This window comes from Plectropomus leopardus, chromosome 18, assembly GCF_026936395.1.
Source record: "Plectropomus leopardus strain MGB_pleo_1.0 chromosome 18, ASM2693639v1, whole genome shotgun sequence".
In the NCBI taxonomy this organism is placed as follows: domain Eukaryota; kingdom Metazoa; phylum Chordata; class Actinopteri; order Perciformes; family Serranidae; genus Plectropomus; species Plectropomus leopardus.
The window spans coordinates 22,156,896-22,178,584 of record NC_142193.1 but is presented as its reverse complement, the minus strand read 5'-3'; the positions used below and the strand labels follow the sequence as shown (position 1 = coordinate 22,178,584).

Sequence of the window (21,689 nt, the reverse complement as noted above, 5' to 3'; positions counted from 1 at the left end):
GACATAACATCAAAGGTGTTATTTCTTCACCCTCTGTGATAGGCTTAGTTCATGTTTTGAATGTTTTAAACTATAATTATACCCAGATTTTACATATAGCTCCTTTAAAGGGTACATTATGTCATTTTTTAATTTCACATTCATTTTATTTTACATTTTCTAAGTAAGGGAATACATCTTTAACCATATCCCTGTATGGTGTTTGATTATTTCATTGAGAAGCATTTGGTGCTATTTTGGTGGAGGGGAAATCTGCACCAGGATGATTTAGTAGCCTGCAAAACCCTTGCTCCGGTTATTTTTTTGCTTCATAACAGTGATATAGTTGGCTGTTCAGAAAACAATATATCATCCTGAAAATAAAAAGAGAGTGCCTGATAAAGTACTTGAAAGTCCTTGAATTTGACTTGCCTCGGTCAGTACTAACCCTGAAATAGATTTCTGAGGTTTGGGTTTAAATGTTAATCCACATACATGTCTGGAAAGAACAACAGTGTCTTCATAAGATGTTGAACCAACGTGAGTTGCCAGACCAAACTGGACTCACAGGACCATTCTCACAGATTTTTTATTCAGTTATTTCAAGGGATCTTTAAAAACATTTGTTGTCAATAACTTGGATTTACCTTTGTGGGCTTGTCTGATTACTCTGAAGAAGACTTAAAGTGACATCTAGTGGTGACTTATCTCAACTCTGCTTTAGTCATGTCTATTTATGACTATTTATAAAAGAACTTGAAAGACAACAAAATGTTCAACACACATTTTAAAGTAATTGACATTTGCCCCATTTTAATTGAGAGTATTGCTGCTGGTGGTCATCTATTAACAATATCAACACTGCTGCCAAAGGCAGGCTCACAGCTGCCGTTCCGAACACAAGATTCATACCTGATACATCTCTGTAAGTCAAAACCAACAGCCTTATATTGCTAAATGTATGTACATAATAAAGTGAGACGTTGGAAGACTAAATTTCATTGTTACACAACGACTGTGGGAAGAAGACAAATTCTTGTTGGCATACATAAAATGACAAAGTTCAGTAGAAAGCAATCATGTGCAATCTTGAGATGAAACGAAATCACAGCGTGGCTCAAAAGTGTAGACTGTTACCTCACATGACATGTCCTGATTGAAGGAAAACCTGCAGCTGTGTGAACAACAGAACCTCCACATGACGGATACAGTATGCAGCTGTTTTAATGTGAAAGCCCACTTGCAGTATGTGTTGGTTTTTAAAAGGTCTTTAGTTTTCCAAGAAATGAAATGACAAGACTGTTTGCTCAAAGCCAGCCAAATTGAAAAGAAAACATCTTTCTATTTTGGCCGTTTGTCTACACAGTAAGTCGGCGTGTTTTTTAGCCCGAACACAAAAACTCCTCGGTTAAAAAACTGTCTCCTGAATGGGCACTTTAAGAGTCAAATGAAGCTGAACAGCAGATGGGCATGTGACAAAAATGCAAAAGAAATTGAAGCAAGGACAAAATTCTTGAAACATTTTTAAGTGGGAACAGACAAGTTTTTTGATTTAACATATCATTTTGAAGTAAATATTGATTGCACCAGGTAAGGGTTATAGAATAACGACACCATCTGTGTAGATTTCTGAGTAGATTGGTTTCCTGTAAGCCCCCCGTAAAATGCAGTTCTGTCTGGCACTGGATTCATAACAAAGACAGTCTGTCAACCAAGACAGGAAGAAGTTCGCTCCAGTAGCTTTCTGTAACTATCCCCAGTTAAGAGTATCAGTGTAAGTTCTGTGTAGTCACTATCCCAAGTCGTGGAAATGGTAGGACGAATGAAGTAACCTTAACTCTGCAAGGTTAAAGAAAAAGAGACCCCTTGACAGATAAGGCAAAGTAAGCGAAGAGGTAGAGTGATAAAAGCTGAGGTAAAATGAGTAAACGTTAGACAGCCATTCACTCAATGGAGAGAGTGCTAGGACACGGGAGATCGACATTTAGTTGGCATTCTTCTTACTAGATCAGTAAGCAGAGTTATGGACTCGAGTCACAACTTTCATTAACTTTGACTTAACAGAGATCTCAGATAATTTCCGCTTAGAGGTCGTAAATACCCAACAGGGGAGCTTCATATGGACTCAGCTAACACAAGCCCATTTGAACGCAGCATTAGCTCCCCAGATCCACTTTGTTTGCATCTATCTGACAGCATGCAATCAAACTAAAGTAGAGAACCATGAAGAACTTGCGTTATGTTCCTGAGCACCAGCCATAAAAAATGAAAGATGATTTAGTTCGATGATAAAAACTATGTGGTGGTCAACAAAAGATGAATTACAGTAAGTAAAATAAAAGTAAGTAAAATGACTTAACATTTTGTGCAGAGTGCATTATGACTCTTTTAGGACTTGGGATGTGACTTAAAAAAACAATGACATATAATACCCCACCTCTGTCGGTAAGGAACAAAAGTTCTGAAAAAAAAAGGCTCTGAGAAAAACTTAAAGTGATCTGGTTGCCTTTGCAAAAGTGGCACCAACAATAACAACGCTTTATGTCAGCAGGGGGAGTAAAAAGTTGTCTGTTTTCACTTTAAAATAAACCTTTGGACACTCGTGAGTATCTGAGTGCAAAACTGGATTCCCATCCTTGTCTCTCAAACAATATGTGTGTCACTGAAGGAAGACCGACTGAAGCTGTTCAGCGGCTGACGGGTTTCCTTTACTGGGTGCCTTACTTTCAAATGTTTAATCATCTACTTCTGTCAGCTCTCGGCAGCTATAAGTCAGCCCACATGCATGAATGAGCACTGTAGAAAATCTTGTACAAAATACTGCGAGTGAACATATTCATTAGCAAAAATAAAAACGCACACAAATTGAAATACCATGCAAGCCTCAGCAGATGGAAATGTGACAATTTAATTAAAAAAAAGAAAAACACTGAGCAAATCGAATGAGTTTAAAAAGGATTTCTCTGATGAATTATTACCTGTACCAGATTCACAATATGATTATAGTCCTAACAGCTATGTGCAGTCCAGTAATATATATATATATATAACACAGGGGTATGAAGTGCTTTGAAAATAGGACTTAGAAGTCTTAACAAGTTGATAAAACAACAATGAGATTGTTTTATTGGCAACTCCTCCGCCAAGCGTGTCAAGGCTTCCATGTTTACAATGGCATATATAAATGTATGTAGAGGCTTTGAGAAGCCGTTTACCTGTCATGACGGGATCATCAGTCTTCTCCCTCCCCTCAGCAGCAAAGCACTAGAACATTTGTTCAGTTCACATTTTTATTAAAAAGTATCCAGGTGGTTTTGGTGGTGAGGAAGGGTTTCATTTCCCCTCACAAGAAATCATTTTTTTTTAAAAAAAGAAAAAAGAATGAGGCAAGATCCTGGCCTTGAGTTCAGAGTCGTCTTCATCCTGGATTCTCTCCCAAAACCTTCTGACATGAACTCTCACTGCGTCTAAAATACAAACGGTTAAAAGGATCAACTTCTCACCATGCACTCTAAAATATATAATTTAAGATAGATAAAAAGGGAAACCAGGCTGTAACCTCTGTACCAACCTGTCCTTGCTGGGGAGTGGCTGGCTGTCCGGGGGCCTGTCCTGTCTGTCCGTAGTATGCAGCCTGCTGCCTGTAGTACTCCGCCCAGGCTGCGCTGTAGTCCGGCTGGCCCCCTGTCGCGGATGCTGCTCCCCCAGCGGCTCCTGGAGCCGCAGCTGCTGCCCCGGGAACAGAGCCGCCTGCCTGGGCTGGAGGTGACAGACAAAAGAGACATGAACCAAAACACCACTTCATTTATTAACTTTTTTTTTTAAATTAAACTTTTATTTTTATCATTTTTTGATTTTTCAAAGCAGAAATTTAACTGGTGAGGTTATAGTGAGGTTGTAGTGAGTTGAAAAAACAACCACAAATGACAAAAGTAACAACATTGGGTTATTGTGAAAATCCTTATTTTTCCAATATTTATCTCCCTTCTCCTTTTGAAGTCTAAGGGAGAAAGTCATTTTTTCCATCAAGTGAATGGAATTAATAATGCTGACAAAAAGATCAATAGTAGGAGGGGTCCTCTGCAACCAGCATTTTGTAATTGTTTTTTGCTGGTAGCCAAGTAGTCATGGCATGTAGGTTTGTTTTTGTTGTTGATCATGGCATTGCAAAAGCTCAAAATAATGGGTAATAATAATAAGGTAATAATTCGGTTAAGTGCAAACATTTTAAATGCAGCAACAAATTAGTGACAACTTAAACAAAGTCCAGTATAAAGCAATCATAAATGAAAATAATCAGGAATCATAATTCTTTCTAAATGTTAAGTGCAAATAGGAATTTATATTACAATATTAAATAATATTGCAGCTGAAACTATGCATGCACAAATGTAGTCTGATGTGAAACTGTGTGAACCAAAAACGTGAGTTTTACTTAAATAAATGAATAAAAGCAAAACTGATTGTTAAATTGTCAGCATTAAAACAAATTGTCATTGATCTGATTTTAGTACTCCTTATTTATATGATTTGTTGATTTGCTTCATGTTTTTTTTTTTTCTTGTATTTTGTGTTTCACAGCTGCACAACCAATATGCCATATGGGGGCAAATGAAGTGATTGATTATTCTGAGGAACAAAACATTTCAGCTCTATTAAAATCAACTGTTGGTTAGCTAACAGCAGATTAAGTTACAGATAGTTTTCTGTGGTGGTCTCACCCATCTTCTTGTAGTACTCCTCCCAGGCCTTGGTGTAGTCTGGCTGGCCCCCTGGTGTCTGTGCGGGCTGAGTCTGGTCCCCTGACGCTTGGGCCCCTCCAGCTGGGTTAGCGGGGTACTGGGCTGGCACAGCCCCCGACGGCTGCTGGTAGTATTGAGCGTAGTAGGCTGCCCAGGCTGCGTTGGGGTCATTGGCTGCTGCCTTGCCTAGAAAAGATGCAGGGTGGAGGGGGTGAGGTCCTCATAGGGTGAGGGTGAGCCCCTGCTACTGGCCTGGAGACCGGGCTTGGAGACCAGGGGGGAAACAGAGACAGGGTTAGCCAGGGCTGCTTACAGTGAAAACAGTGCATCTCATCACAACATTTCCATCAGTACTCCTGCTGAAGTTCCCAGATACAGAGAAAAATGGCATTACTCATCTGAAATGACTGGGAGGGTATAAAACCTACAGCCTGGGATGAAAGTACTGTTGTGGGGTCAATGTGAACATGCTAAAATGAGCCAAAATAAACATTGATCTCTGATAACCAGAAGATGCAGTGAAGTCAAAAGTGACTCACTGGGGTCATGGGGCGCCTGCGGCTGCCACTGTTGGTAGGTGTTGCTCCAGCCCTGAGGGGTGTACTGGTGAGGACCTGGAGGACCACCACTGAGGAGAAAATGAATGGTTTATTGTTAATAACCTCACATTTATCACCCTAACATAGTGCGAAAAAAATTCTTTTTGAAAGGGACAGTTCAACCCCTAACCAAAAATATATATTTTCTGTCTTAACTTTGTGCTATTTATCAGTCTGGATTGTTTTGGTCTGAGTTGCAGAGTGTTGAGGATATCAGCCTTAGAGATGTCTGCCTTTCCTTTAATATAATGTAACCAGATGTTACTCAGCTTGTGGAGCTCAAAGTGCCAAAAAAAACTCAACAGCAGTGTCTCTTACCAGAAATCATGACCTGGTTACTCAAGATAATCCACAGACCTAGTTATGAGTAGTTTCACGTAGGAATTATTTTCTTTCTACCAATCTACACCCACCAACTGTATCATTGCGCAGAAGGAAGCATGCGTCTGCTCATGGTAAGGGGTTGGTGCTTTTTACAGTGCGCAATCTAAACACGAATGGCGTCCTCCTTGGTTGAGATGTAATGTTAGCTTGCTCAGTGGTGCTTGGTGAGCTAGTAGATGCATGCTTCTTTTTGTGCGGTCATTGGTGGGTGTAGTTGTTGGTGTATTTCCACATGTTGTCCAGGGTATAGTGATAGCTAGCTACCAGACACAAGGTACCCTGCTCCTAAAACAACTGAAAACAAAATTCAAGTGTTTTTGGTCCCCCTATCCTGATCCGCGTGACTTGAACAGATGTTACAATGTATTATGTTTTTTTGGGTTTTTACAATGAAAAACAAAACAAAACAAACAAAATTCATTGACTTCAACTTCCCATTTCTAAGGATTTTAAGACTTTTAAAAACTTTAAAGATTAATTTAAGACACTCAACATCAATTAAGGCCTTATATTTAGATTAATGAATTTACTGCCTTTTAGGATTTTATTCAAGGATCAGTGGTCCAAACTTACACGAAAATAATCTAAATAGCACTACAGGTTAGAAGAAAAATATGTATTTTTATTTTTGGGTGTGAACTTTCCCTTTAAATGTGACCGTAAACTACACAAACAGCTGTACATTAGTTGTAGCTACTCACTGTGGAGGTCCAGGTGCTCCAGGCGGTCCGGGGTTGTATGGGTTGGGGTTGTAGGGACCCATTGGTCCAGCAGGACCTGGTCCACCCGGCCCCGGGCCCACAGGACACAGAGGACCCTGAATCACATGACATAATCACACATCAAATAAAGAACAACAAAAGAAAGAGTCAGTTTTCAGACATGTAACTAAAAACAAAGAGTCGTAAGTGCCTCAATCTTCTCCTCAATGAGCTGCTTGGCGTGATCGATCTGCTGCGGTGAGCCCCGAATGATAAACAGCTTGAAGTTGGGGTCTCCGTTGGGGGGCGGCTGTCGAGAGATTTCCACAAAGGCCCCCGTCTGCTGGTTGATGGACTTGACGTTCTCTCCTCCCCGGCCAATCACGAGTCCACACTTGTGGGCAGGAATAGAGAAGGTCATTTCACCTCCAGGGGGCCCCCAACTGCCTTGTCCCCCACCTCGGCCCCTGTTGCCTGCAGGCATGCCTGGAGGACCTGGGGGACCCTGTAGAGAGAGAAAATCTTTGTTCTATATCTATATATAGCATAATACTTCATTTTACCGCTGAGTCAAACATTATGCTTAAAATAATCTGCGGCCATACATTTACTGTTATCCTCAACTGGATAAGATGATACCGTAATACATTTTAGTTTACAAATAAACAAATGCATGTTTTAGATATTGTGACACTTCATGCGTGTGTGAGAGCGAGTGATCCATACCCCCTGTCCCTCCTCCCTGACCCTGATGCTCTGCAGCAGGTCGTTGATGATCTGGGCAGCGTGCTCACAGCGTTCAGGAGGACCACTGATGTGGGCGATCTTATCTGGACCTGTCCCGTCATCTGTAAGACAGATTTAAATCTGCACTGAGCTTTAATTTTGATCATTTTAATCACATTACTAGTGTGGGAGGTAGGGGTGTGCCATACCATATTGGCCACAATAATACTGGTACAATTTTTAATACAATGAGAAAAATCCATATTGTGATAACGGTAGTGTTCTGACTATTGACATAATGACATCACTGATACCAAAATTGCTAATGGCTCCATGGTGGAGGGGTTAAATTAAAAAAGGGGAGTGATTACATTGGTGTGGATTCAGCAGCATCTGATGGTCAGCACTAAGTGACAATTTTTGGTGGATTTTGTTTTGTCGTACAAATGTTTCATACAAAATTTGAATCACATTCTGAGTTACTGTTGATGTTTACAAACTAAGAAAATTTGAGATAATATTTGTTTCCTTTTACTCATTATTTGAAGGCAAACTGCTGACATGTAAAACTTAAACTTATTTTTTGTTGCAGTTGACTGTTCTTGAAGTTAATAATAAAATACTTTTTCAGTATTTTGTCAAATCATTAAGAATATCGTCCTTGAAAAAACTACTCTCAAATATCGTGATATTATTTTAAGACCATATCGCCCACCCCTAGTGGAAAGGCTACTTGTAATGCTGAAAATCACCCAAACTCTGAAACTCAAGACCTCACACAAGCCAGTGATCTGTCACCTACGAGGCCTGTACTACGAAGCAGGATTTGTGGTAGCAAGTTTACCCAAACCCGACCTAAAGCAGCGCTCACTGGTTCTTTTGGGCCATTTCAAAGTACTGTTGCAGGACTTTTGTATGTCATCTTCTACATGCGCATGTCAAGGTGCATCTAAGCTGATGTTTTTATTTTTCTTATTTTTATGGTGCACTTACAGATTATATTAATATGCTTGAGTCATTTTTGTAGTAACTTTATTTTATGTTCTTTTTGTATTTTATATTGGGTTTTTTTTGGTGTATGTTGTCTGTCTGTAACTTATGTTACTGTCTATCTCGGCCAGGACTCTTTTTTTTTTTTCTGGTCAAAAAAGCTTAAAAAAATAATTCTGGGTTAACCCTGGGTTGCAGTACTATGAGGCAGGTTCACTTTGTGGACTGTATAAATGTACCCATTAAAAAGTCAGCGGGGTCCCACCTTGTTTGAACTGTATCCTAACTCCAGCGTCATTCTGGATTTTCTTGATCATTTCTCCATTGCGCCCGATGACGACGCCGACTGAGTGTCTTTGTACAGGAATCTGAGAGGAAAACAGACATTTTTTAATTTATGTTATACATTATATTGTATTAGGTTCAAAGATAACTTATCCCACCAATAATCTTTCTCCCACAACAAAACTCACATCCAAGCCTCCTCCCATTCGGGAGCCAAAGTCATTTCTTTCACTGAAGCCGCCGTGGTCTCTCTCCCTCAGAATCTCCTCTACCATCTCCTGTGCTTGCTGAAAGAAAAACATGGTGGTTAAAATTAGTTGCAACTTGGCAGCACACGTGTGTTGAACTTGATAAGACAATTTCATAAACGCACCTGGACTTTGTAGGGATCTCCGATAATTCGCAGGGGCTTGTCAACGTTGGGTCCCTGAGAGGCATCCTGAATCAGGATCATCTTCACACCTGCACGCTCCTAGAATATCACACAATTACAGATTATGGTTATGTGCATCTTTACGACTGACATTGCTGGAGAATAATAGTTGACATTTTCGTGGTTGTAATTATGAAACTTTTTTTTTTAATAAAAGCAATGTTTTTAGCGTTTGAGTTCAGTAAAATGATCATATCCATCGAAATTATGACAGCTTAAAATGCAAAGGAAATAGCCATGCAGTATACCTGTAGCTGCTTGATAGTCTCTCCTCCCTTGCCAATGACGAGGCCAGCCTTGCCAGCTGGTATCATCATCTCATGCACCGTGCCATTCTGCCCGTTTGTGGACTCGTGATAAGAAGAAGGGGGTGTACCCCTCCCTCGGGATACTATCTCATCCAACAGCCTTTTGGCATTCCTAGAGGAAGGGAAAAGCGGATAAGTTACCCTGTCTAACAAAATCATGTAGTGAAGCTGATAACATGGAATATTCATTCTCATTAGCAATGTAAACAGCTTTGTAGCAATATTGTCTTTTTTAGGATATGGGAAAAAAACAACATTTTGCTCACGTAAATGTAGTCAATGATCCTATTTTTAGTCGAATACTTACTGTATGGAGTCCTGGGAACCTGTGAGAGAGACGCTCCTGTTTGGAAGTCCTCCGCTGTCTGGACACACATAAATGCACTTATGTAACACATAACTTCAACACAAAAAGGAAAATAACATCATAAACTATAATAAAATTTGTGGACAACTGTTATTCGGGCATTACCTGGAGCTATCTGAACCTTGCAGCCTGACTCCTGTTGAATTTTATTGATTTGTTCACCTCCACGGCCAATAACTGGGGATGAAGACAGACCAAACTGTGTTGTTATTGGTGGGTCACTCTCTATGGTGACATCTGTTTGTGTCTCATAATCGCAAAACAGAGTGGCATCATTATGTGTTAAAACTGCACTCACTGAGTCCAACCATGCTGTCTGGTACACTGTACTCCTCTGTGCTGGAGGTGGGCCTGCCACCAGCAAGCAATGAGGGAAAAAAAAGGCAATAAATCAGTCAACAGGAGACTTTCGTATCCCATGTTTTGTCATGATACAAAGGCCCCATTCTTCCACATAACACACAACTGACAGCTGTGAGATCTTACCTTTGTTGTGCAAGAGCGGCGAGCTGTGCACCAATAGCTGAGATGGGATGTCAAGAGAAAAGAGAGTAAGAGAACAGAGCGAGAGGTTTTAGATTACTGATGGACAGTGAGACGCAGAGGAGGGGAAGCATGGATAGGAAAGGGCAAAGGGGCAAACAGTTGGAACAGGAGTACTGTACAGCTGGAGGTCTATATTAAATAGTGCCAACTGTGAGTTATAAACATCACAAAGCAGAAAGTAAACACAGCATAAAATAGCAGGATGAACTCACACAATGCATTGGCTGAATCCAAGTCGCTCTGTGCAGCCAGCTTCTTGCTCTCTGGTTCATCTGTTAGGTGAGGAACCGACATATCGACATAGAAGTGGTCAACATTTATGCAAGGATATACACGAGTATCTAAATTCTTAAGTGTACATGTGTAGATATGTAAGTAAATGAGCCGATGTGGATATCAAAGTATTATCTTTGCTTTTTCTTTTAACAAAAACAATAAGGGAAAAAAAAACAAAGGTAGAGGAAAAAAAAGAAATGCTATTATTCTGTAAATTGCACTGTATCTGAGTTACACAGGCATTAGAATTGTAAGTATTAGAAAAAAATCTATTTTTGAAGCTGAGGTTGTAAAAGTCACAAATAAAAAAAAATTAAAAAAAATAAAGAAGTGGTCAACGTTTATATTTAATCATGATGATGCTTTTGTCTAAAGCCATGATTGTCAACTGGTAGCCTGCTGGCCACGTCTGGCCCTCAGAATATTAATTCAGAAAATGTGAGTATTTAAGTATTTAAATACTTAAATTAAGTATTTAGAATATCTAGTATTTTTTCTTCCTATATTGAGGCAACCCACAAAACAATTGAGATAAAAATTATTTTATTCTGAATGATTTACCAACTTCTGACTCCCAGACAAATCTAGTCTAAACTGCCGATAAATGAGACACAATCTCAAGTCTATAAAGGAGTCATACCTGCATCCTCCAGCTGTCGTTTCTGTGCCGTGAATGGAAAGCTATCCGATGCAGTGTTGTTGTTCATGGGAGGTCCAGCGTCACCTCCAATTTTAGCTGCAATCTGGAACACAAGTATAAAATTCATCATGATAATTGAGCTCGGGAAAACACTGGTTTTACTACTGCTTCACCATTGTGCCCAAATATTAACACTTATGTATAAGCTATAGGCTGCAGTATTACAGGGTATTTAGAAACCCTGAAACTTCCATCAAAAATATGAATGCTTCTATTTTTATTGTAGTGATAGAGATGCTGTATTGAGTCAATGAATTGTAGTGCACAGCACGCTCCAGTAGTCGGTCTCTACTGGTGGAGCCAGGCCCCTTGGAAGTGCACCAGGCCTTGAAGCCTATGTTCATGTTGGCCAAACCGTATGACTACAACTGGGAAACTTACACTGGGGAAAAAACAACTGTAAATCAGTGGATCATTATTTTTGAGGGTTCAAAATGACTCGTTGCACCAGCGTTTTGTGCAATATCATTTCGAAAGTCTAAAAGAGCTGCATGATGAAATAATTTTATCGACATTTAAGATGAGCACTTTTGCAAGACTAGCCAGCTCAACCGGCTGAAGAAGGCTGCTCGGCCGCCTTAAGATTTTTAAAACTTGCCCTTGGATGCTTGAAAGTAAAAACTGAGGAAATCCTGGAGTTGAAAACAGCCTTGATAATTCACTGTTGTCATGCATGCTGGTTAGTCAGAGCAAACGGTAAATTTTTGGTCTGTTTTAAATGAGACATGTAGAATAAAATGATTTAAGGGATTATGTCTATTATAAAATTACATTTGGTTTTTTTTTCTGATGGATGCAATTGTCCCATCCAATGTGTTCAAAGACCATTGGACATTTGAAAACACAAATTAGAAATTGTGTTGCTACAGTTTCTGGCTATGATATATGGCATAATTATGGTGATTTTAAAAGTAAACATGCCGTCCAAATCCGCCTCAGGTTTGGAGGGCACATTTTCTTAAAAAAACTGATGGTAAGATAAATACAAAATACAACAATTTAAAGTTGTATGCCCCTTCCTTAAGCCTAATTAAAAAACATAAGTCCCTCCCCAGTAGGGCTGCACAACTATTCTCATGTTTATCATGATCGTGGTTTTGGCTTTTCCACAATTACTTTAATTTTAATTAGAGTTTGACAGATTATCAGCCTGGCCAATTATTTTGGCCTATATTTGGCATTTTACTGGTGATCTGTAACAGCATAGTATTTTAAAGACCAGCGATAAAATTAATTAAAAATAAAGTGCAAAGAAAGTGTCAGCATGGAAGGAAGAAGAACTTGTATTTTTAAAACCTCAGGCTTTTTTATTAGGCTTTTTTATTTATTTATTTATTCAATATTTATATAAATGTGTGCTTGACTGAAAATTTCAGTTTTAATTAAACATTTGCTAAGGGCATGTAAACAAAGTTTTGTGTTTATTATTTACCAAATTCAAAATCCTGACAAAAAGATCTTCAATGTAATTGTAAATGAATTTCGGTTCCAAATATTGGTTATAGCTCTCATTAACTACAAAGAATCGGTATCGGCCCTGAAAAAAACAATAGCAGCTGACACCTAATTTTAATATAAAGGTTTGTTAGTTTGCAGGAATGTTGCACATCATGGGACTGAAAGCAGTGCTTATTTTTGTTCAAATGTGAAAATGCAATATAAATATTTTGTCTGCAAAAAAATAACTGTGATAAATAATCGTGATCTCAGTATAAATCACAATATTCCTCATTACCATTTTGGCCTTAACCCCAGAGTTTAGAAAACTATTTGATATGCTGTCCCCTTTTGGCACCACCCCCTCCCCTCTCATAAATAACGAACAGTCCCTCAATATAATACGTTGATGTACTGGTGTCTGCAGCAACTACCTGCAAGTCGTCATTCCGGCATTACTTTCATATTAACCAACCACACAGCTAGTTTAAACACCTAGTTTGAACTGTCATAATGTCCTCTCTTGATTTGATTTTGTCTATATCACCAGTTCAGGCTGTGGGTTTGTTTGGGCACACGAATAAAAACAGCTATCAACCAGCAGTGACATAATGTTAGCAGCTTTCTGTGCTGTCATGAACAGTCGTGAAATTGTGTGCAAATTCATCATATCAGTTCTTGTTTTGTGTGTCAAGCTGTGTCAACAATGTTAGCCCTAAAGCTAACTAGTTAGCTCGCCCTCCCTCCACACATCCCCTCACCTGCCGGGCCCGCTGCACCGCGTCCGCAAACGCATCTTTCTTGATGCCTCCCGCTCCGTTTCCGAGAGCCGCCTGTCCGCCGAGAGGGGCCCCTGCTCCGGGCGGCGGCACCGCGTTGTACTCCGACATGGTGACCAGAAGACAGGCGAGGGAGAGGGGGGGGAGGGAGCAAAAAACCGGGAGCTGCGCAGGAGCAGGACGGAAAGTCAGAGAAACTAACGGGTCAAGGAAAGCGCCGGAGACACGACGGTGGCCGGGAAGGTGCATTCGCGTTTTCGTACTCCCCACTTTGTTCACATATTAACCCTTTGTAACCTGAGCACATTTAGTTTCATTTCTTTCAAAATCATGGAAAAAGGGCAATGTGCAACTTAAGAAGAAATTAATGAAAAATGAGAAAAAATAGCTAAAAGTTAAAAAGAAAATTAAAGAAAATTACCTAATATACGCAAAGAATTTAAAAAAGTAAATTACATAAAAAGGGCTAAAATATAAACAAATAACTGTATTCTTTTGTTTGTGTACTTGCATGTTTACACCGGCGGTCTTGGAGAAACGGCATTTCAATTGTGTCCATGTCTTTTATTTATGACAGAAATGACAGTAAAGTTGACTTTGACTTTTTTTAAAAAGGGAATGAGCAACTTGGTCAGAAATATTTCACAAATTGTAAGAAATAAGTAGATTTGGATTTCTTTTTAAGCTGAGAAAAAAAGGGGAAAGCTAGCGAAAACTATTGATAATTATCATAGTTACATATTTGAAATTAAATTAAAGATTTATTTTTATTTTAAACACTTATCCCAGGCCATTGTCTTGTTTTTTAAACTTTCTTTTTAGTTTTTTTTTAATTAATCAATTACTTTTATTTATTTATCTCTTTAACTGATTTTCCGGTAATTTTATTGTACTTTTGAATATGTTATTTTGGTCATTTCTTTTGTTGCTCAATATTTTTGAAAGAAATTAAGCCACTTTGTTTGGACTTCAAAGGGTTAACCTAGTAGAAGGAGAGTGTGGTAACTGTACCTCTCAAAGGAGAACTCACAAATGCTCTGTTTCCAATCAGTCCTAAGGAGCCCATCAACCTGTAGTGTCATTGTTTAGTGGATAAATGTCTGTGTATCGTTTTTTGTAAAAAAAAATCTCATTTGTTACTCTCACATTGCAATATTTAATAGCACCATATTCATAATTATGTCATTGTTGCAAACTTATTTCTTTTCTCCGATCACCAAATTCAAAACTCTTAAACAGATAGAGGTAAGGTTACAGACACAGATAGAGGCAGGTCTACAGTACAGGCCACACCTTCTTCAACCTAGTCAATGAAAAACAGAGGAGGGTGTAGTAGTATCATATTCTGAGAAAAGTTGCATTTCTTGTTCTCACAGCTTTCAGTACAGATCTACTTCCCTGTATGCAAACTATGTCACTGGTGTTGCAACAAACTGTTGTTGATTTGGCCTGATTGTCAATAGAGTTTTCCGATGGAAGCGGAAAAATCAGCGGCATCAATGGAAGTTGATGTACATGCTTTTACCACCTCCGGTGAGTTGACTCATGTTTATAAGTCTTTTGAAAAATCATGCTCTCCGGCAACCAGTTGTGCAATTGCTAAGGCAGGACATTGCAGTGAATAGTTATGTTTTATTGTTTTTTAACAGGGACATTTAACTTTCATATGTCATATAAGAAGAAGCAATTGGGCTTTGAATCCATGTTAAAACAAGAAAATATTCTAAATAAGTATTTCGTCTGATTCGAATTAAACTTTACAGAATGAAATATTCTACTTCCCTCTGAGTTAACATCATTTGTATGTTGCTGTAATTCTGTAGGACAGATAATCAGGTCACTGGCTTTTGAGGATTCATGCAGGCATTATTAACAACCTGACATCAGATGCTCTTAATTTTATTCTGGATATATTGTGGAAATTATTGTTATTAACTTATGAAAACTAGTGCAGTCTAATACACCAGTCGAGCAATAACTGTGACCTCCATGCCTATACAGGAACACATCCTTATCAGTGATTAATTGCCATTTGGATCAATCAATGAATTTATTTAACAGAAATGACATTTACACTTGGCTGGTGATATTACATGTGACCCCTGACACACTTTATTTGAAGCAGGCTTGATTTAACAAGTTGAGGAACTGTACTGTTCCTCAGTCTGTCAGCCTGTTAAGTCAGAGTACGGCCTCTAACTTACCTCAGTGTACCTCAAACACTGAATCTAACTGACATGATTACTTTGTTACACTGCATGCACTTTTCATAATGTCTGATGTGATTTGTTGTGTTTGGTTAGATGTTGTTTTGTATTTGTGTATTTGTGTGAAACAGTTGTCATCATTGGACTAATTATAGAATTGTTTCTGATAATAGAGTGAAACCAGTCTATTGTAGATAATAGCGCGTCTCTCTCACAGGACATAGTCAGCAGCCCCCAGAGTTCAGGATTGTGTTGATCGGTGGGAGAGAATTAAATGGTGACTCCAGTAATAAGAGCGAAGCTGGAAACATCATACTGGGCAAAAGTGTTTTTGACACCAGCAGAAGAACTGCCCAGAGTGTTGCGAGGCAGCAGGAGGTCCATGGCAGACAAGTCACAGTGGTCGATACTCCAGGCTGGTGGTGGCACTACCCACAAGAAAACACCCCAAAGCTGGATCAGATAGAAATCAGGAACAGTGTCCACTTGTGTCCCCCGGGGCCTCACGTCTTTCTTCTAGTCATTCCGATTGAGTTAACATTTCCTAAGATCTTCAGACCATCACTAGAGGAACACCTGCAACTTTTCCCTGGAGGAGTGTTTGATCACACTATTGTGTTGTTCACTGCAGATGCTCCATGTAATTATAAAAATGTACAACACGTAATCAGTTTGTGGCCAGCTCTTCAGTGGGTTCTTAAACAATGTGGAAACCGAAAGCATGTCCTCAACATCAGTGATAGGCAGGATAGCACTCAAGTCATAACACTCTTCAAGAAAATAGAGGTGATGATGGCAGAAAATGCCGGCAGTCACTTTTCTGTTGACAGAGTTGAAGGGAATGCTCTGAAAGAGGAACTGGAAGAAATGGCTGAAAGAGCAACAACGAGGTTTGCTGAAGTGGAGACTAAAAGAAGGAAACTGAGAGCACTGATTGAAGGTGAGTCACATAATAAAAAAAACAAACAACTTGATTTTTTCACAGTGCTTGTTCATTAGCCATGCTTATTTCTACAGCAGCTCTTGCATAAAAGAAGGCTTGAATTGCTTCAGTTTTTATGTCTTTGTCTGCAGCAGTGATAGCTGTGGCCGCAGGCATTGTTCCCACTGATGTCTGTCCATCTGTCTGTCTGTCTGTCTGTCCATCCATCAGTCTGGCCTGTTCTTGTGTCGAAGGACACTCAAAGGAAAAGCTTGTTTGTTAACCTGACAAATATTATGATGCACAAAACTACAAGCATGAATATCTTTTTCGTTCCCCTTTTTGCATAGGTGGCAAACCCCCCCCAACACATTTAAAGATGGTGATGGTTGGAGCACAGTGGTCAGGCAAGAGCTCAGCGGGCAACACCATGCTGAGAAAAGATGCATTTGCTGTTCTTTACAGTAGAACAACAGAGCACTGTGAAATCAGCCACGGCATGGTGGCAGACAGGCAGCTCACTGTGGTAGATTCTCCTGGCTGGTTCTACAACAGCACCCTTCAGGACCTCTCTGAGATGGATAAACTGGAAATAGAGAACAGCATGCATCTGTGCCCTCCAGGACCCCACGCAGTGCTCCTCGTGGTCGGACTGGCATCTGCGTTTAATGCATCATACCAGAAAGCGGTCCACGAGCACATGAGTCTCTTCACAGATGAAGTCTGGAAACACACCATTGTTGTGTTCACTCGAGGTGACTGGCTGGGAGTGAAGACTGTGGAGGAGCGTATCGAGAGTGAGAAAGGTCTGCAGTGGCTTGTGGAGAAGTGTGGGAATATGTATCATGTTCTGGACAACACGGATCGCAGTGATGAGAGGCAGGTAACAGAGCTCCTCAAGAAGATTGAAGAGATGTGGGCAGGAAACAAGGATCCTCATTACAAAGTTGACCTGGGTCATGCAGAGCAGATAGAGGCAAGGAAAGAGGCTGTAGACAAGATGGCAAGAGGGATTAGGCGGATAACCCAAAGACAAACAAGAATACTAAGAGAGCTGTTCAGAGGTAATAATTTCATTCAATAAATTCCATCATTTAAACCATTATAGATATTTGTTACTTTTATTTGTATTAGCCTATTTGTCAACAAAAAATTTACATTTTCTCCAGGGGAGATGCAGCCAATCACTTACAAGAGGTTTGTACTTCTTGGCAGAAAAGAGTCGGGGAAGAGTATGGCAGGAAACAGGATCCTTTTTAAAGAGCTGTTTGGCACGGCTTGGATGAAGAAGGTAAGCAAATATACTCCTTATGTGCATTGACACACGCGGGTCCCATGGGATAACCTGCAAATCTGGTGGTTTGGGTTGGAAAATATTGTGGATTTTGGGTTGACGGGTCATGAAGTGACAAAGCAGCCCTCTGAGTATTTATTAATAACTTTCAGAGAGGTGCAATAATCCAACTTCCACCTTCTTCTCCCCTCTCTCCATTTCTTTCTCACACAGCAAGAAACGTTATCATCAGCACTGCCGGGCTCAGGCTTTCCGTTATTTGGCTTTTGACCAGGAATATCTGTTGAAGTCAGACATGTTTAAATATCTTTGGCCCCAATATTCAGCAAAATAATTTCCCTCTGCAAATATCAGTTGAATATGTGCTCCAGGATCGTCACGTAAACAAACAACTTTATCTATCAGGTGTGCGCTCATAAAAACGAACCATGTAAGTTATCAGTCGAAATCAAGAATAACCACTTAAAAGATAAGTGAGTAGCTGCTGTCTTCCTATTTGTACTTTTTAATATACATATATATATACATTATGATACTTATTAGAAATGACACATAATATAGCCAACAGCAAGTGGGTTGTTATTACCAGAAACTTTCGGCTCAGGTTTGGGGGTTTTGGGATTAGTGAGTTTACGGGTTTGGGTCATTGATTAATGCATAGGCTCTGTTCATGAGTCGGGTGAGGTCGACTGTTTCTCATATGGCAGGTTGGTGTGGGCTTTAAAAAACCTGCACATCACTAGCCTACTGCCTCAAGCGAAATGCGTTTCCACAAAAAGGTTTTAGGTGGATTACATTTGAATTGTCATGTCTGTTATGATTGTTTTGGTTTATATTTTGTTATTTACAGGAATTCCAGGATCAGAGAAGGCGCACGATGTGTGTAAAACATGAAACAAATGTTGCTGGAGTAAACATCTCAGTCGTCGAGGCACCAGGCTGGTTTACAGACTCGATGACACCCGACTGGCTCAAAAGTGAAGTTCAGCGCAGCATCTTCATGTGTGCTCCAGGCCCTCATGCTTTTTTCCTGGTTGTTCCCACCTCCAAAGCCTTTACAGAGAATGACTACAAAGCAGTGGTGGAGCTCTTGATGCCATTCAGCGAGAGAGTCTGGAGACACTGCATGGTGCTGTTCACCTGGGGGGACTGGCTCAAGGACAGGTCCATTGAGGAGCACATTGCGGCAGAAGGCAAAGCCCTCAAGCAGCTTGTGGAAATGTGTGGTTACAGATACCATGTTCTCAACTGCAATCGCTTTAGTGATGGGTTTCAAGTCGTAGAGCTCTTTGAGAAAGTTTTTGACACGATAACAAGAAACAAGGACCACTATTTCAGCGCTGAAGACCAATTAGGCAAAAAGCAGAAACTAATGCTGTCCTGGCAAGAGGAGTGGAACAGGAGGGAGCAGGAGCTGATAGACCGGATGTTGAAAGCCGTAGCACAAGAACCTGAAGAAGAAGCAGTACCATCTTTGAAGATGGCAGCTAGCATGGATGGAGCCTTTATTCCAACCAGTGAGTTTGATATTAATCCAAGAATATGTTTAGCTTATACCTCTGTGAAAACGAAGGCATTATGTTTTTGGATTGACTTTCCGTCCGTCCCATTTTCTTGAGCCAATATCTCAAGAGCACCTTAAAGGAATTTTTTTCAGATCTGGCACAAATGTTCCCCGTTGACTCAGTGGTTAACTTATTAGATTTTGGCGGTCATAGGTCAAGGTCACTGTGACTTTTTCTGTCTCATTCTTGTGAACATATCTTAAGACCGCCTTATGGGAATAACACAAACGTCCACTTGGACTCAACAATGAACTAAATAAATATTTGGTTTTCAAAGGTCAAGGTCAATGTGACCTTAAATCTTCTTTATTCTTGTGAAAATAATAGCTCTAAAACACCTCTTTGAGAGAAACTTGAATGGTTCGCGGAGTCATACAGCTGCGTGGTGGTAATTCTGCATTTTTTAAATTCCATATATGTGCATTGCTATCAAGACTTACACGAGTTAACTTCTGTTTTCAGTGAGCGGAGGTGTTCCCTCAGAGGTTGGGAGCACATTTTGGAGTGACAGAGCTCGTGCCAGGGTGTCTGAGTGGTTGAGCATTAGAGTTGGACACTCTGATGTCACCTCTGGGGTGGGCAGCCTGAGTGCCACGGCGAGTTATGTGGAGAAGTTGGATGAAAGCCATCTGACAGACGAGGATTATCAACCGATGACAAGGTTTTTCCCAGAAAAAGGCAAAATGAAGTTGGACACTGTTCTTGATGGCAGTGTCTCCAGAGACACTGTAGAAACCCGACGCAGGCACTCTTTTTAGTGAGAAAATATTTTTTAGATTATTTTAGCTGAAAGAGAGATGAACCAAGGACCCAAAATAATATATATTATATAAAACCATATCAACCGCAGGCTGCAGTCTTGACTAGTATTTGTTTTTCATAAAAAGGAGGAATTTTTAACAAAAAAAAGATCGAAGTCTGGCCAAGTAGGATGATTCGAGAAAGATAAAGCCTTTAATTCATCAGGCAAGAAACATTCAAAAAACACCAATGTGTATCAGCTTCTTTATACCCTGAAGATGGCGCAAGGCGATACGCATTGGTCACACCCTGAAGAAATGTTATTGCTTTAGTGTAATCTACATTTATCTTTAAAGATATTACCCCTCTTGCAACGTTGTAAATATATAACAGTGGCAAATGTAACTAAGTACATGTACTCAGTTTTATTGTGCTTTATAGACTGCATTCATACATACACATTTTGAAGCCAATATTGTGCTTTTTACACCATTATTTTTTTGACAGTTGAAGTTACTGGTTACTTTTCAGATTTAGGATAATTAATACAAAATATAAATCATTTATTAAATAATTATGTATCATTATGGATTACGCTACTTACACATTAATTAGTTATTATAATCCAGTTATATAATATATGTTATTTACAAATGCATCATTTTGCAGTATGAGTACTTTTGGTATATATATATTGACGCTTATATTTATGTAGGCCACTTTTCCTATATGATTTTGATTACAGAACGTTTTCTTGTAACCTGGTATTTTTACTCTGTCGTACTGCTAATCTGCTCAAGTAAATGACTGGATCACTTCTTTCACCACTGATAAATAATGACAAAGGTACATGGTAGATTTATTAATCATTTTTAAAAACAGTTTTAAATTTTTTTTTCATATTTTCATATTTGCAATTACAAGTAAAATTTATATAAGTACAACTTTACATTGTTGATGGCATGCCTATATTTGACAAATAGATAAATAAATAAAATTGGCAACACCTTAAACTTAGCCTGCTTATTCCAAGAACAATAAATATGTGTATTTTTACAAGTTCCATTATTTTTAAATATAGACTGTTATTAATATAGATGACGAAAGCTCTTTTTGTAATTATTTGGTGGAAATGCATAAACAATTGTTTATTAAGCATCTTCATGTTTTGAGCTGTTTTTCACTTTGATCTTAAAGCATATTTTTGTGAGGAATCTTTTATTTAAAAAACATGATTTGTTACTGATATTCAACAATATTAATTTCTTTATAAGTAAATTTTACATTAATTGAAATTCTTGAAAAAGTTACCATCTATCCTATCTTACATCCCATCAAACAGATCTAAGCATATGTATTTAAACCTGTAATTAAAAAAAACAACCTCAAAAATCAAAACTATTGATTTATGCAAACTTCTTTATATTATAACCTACCTGTTTCAGTCAATCTCTTGTGCAGCTATGCTGTTTTTGTTATTTTGAACTAAATTCATCTTTTTCCCCTGAAGATTTGTCATTTGATAACAAAATGTAAAAAAAAAAATAAAAATAAAAAATAAATAAATCATATATGTTTTTAATAAAAACAATTTCAAAAATATTCGGCGGAGCCAGCAGGGGTAGCTGTCACTTTCCCCCTCTACATTAAATTCTACGCCACACGCCATCTTTGTTATGGGCGAACTACGTCAGCCGATGACGGAGGC

At 39.1% G+C, this 21,689-nt stretch overlaps 2 protein-coding genes across 3 annotated transcripts; one reads left to right on the top strand and one right to left on the bottom strand.

The window, feature by feature from the left end:
• Positions 1 to 764: 764 nt before the first annotated feature.
• On the bottom strand, positions 765 to 13,486 carry LOC121956684 (far upstream element-binding protein 2-like). Of its 2 annotated transcripts, XM_042505041.2 has the most exons (18): positions 13,235 to 13,485; positions 10,977 to 11,079; positions 10,273 to 10,332; positions 10,001 to 10,037; positions 9,813 to 9,865; positions 9,620 to 9,691; positions 9,455 to 9,512; positions 9,088 to 9,259; positions 8,780 to 8,878; positions 8,595 to 8,693; positions 8,387 to 8,489; positions 7,132 to 7,253; positions 6,617 to 6,910; positions 6,406 to 6,521; positions 5,261 to 5,349; positions 4,701 to 4,907; positions 3,551 to 3,738; positions 765 to 3,446 (listed from the first exon to the last, which is right to left on the bottom strand). In XM_042505041.2, the coding sequence occupies exons 1-18, from the start codon at positions 13,361 to 13,363 to the stop codon at positions 3,438 to 3,440; spliced, it is 2,010 nt and encodes a 669-aa protein (XP_042360975.1). In that variant the 5' UTR covers positions 13,364 to 13,485; the 3' UTR covers positions 765 to 3,437. The 2 variants fall into 2 exon arrangements, with proteins under 2 accessions (XP_042360975.1, XP_042360977.1); XM_042505043.2 differs by lacking the exons at positions 765 to 3,446; positions 3,551 to 3,738 and having other exon boundaries at positions 4,768 to 4,985; positions 13,235 to 13,486.
• A 1,110-nt stretch (positions 13,487 to 14,596) lies between these two features.
• On the top strand, positions 14,597 to 20,987 carry LOC121956725 (GTPase IMAP family member 8). Its single transcript, XM_042505097.2, has 6 exons — positions 14,597 to 14,785; positions 15,677 to 16,399; positions 16,732 to 17,445; positions 17,551 to 17,672; positions 18,526 to 19,192; positions 19,703 to 20,987. Exons 1-6 carry the CDS (start codon positions 14,725 to 14,727, stop codon positions 19,996 to 19,998), a joined length of 2,583 nt encoding a protein of 860 aa, XP_042361031.2. The 5' UTR covers positions 14,597 to 14,724; the 3' UTR covers positions 19,999 to 20,987.
• The last annotated feature ends 702 nt before the right edge of the window (positions 20,988 to 21,689 follow it).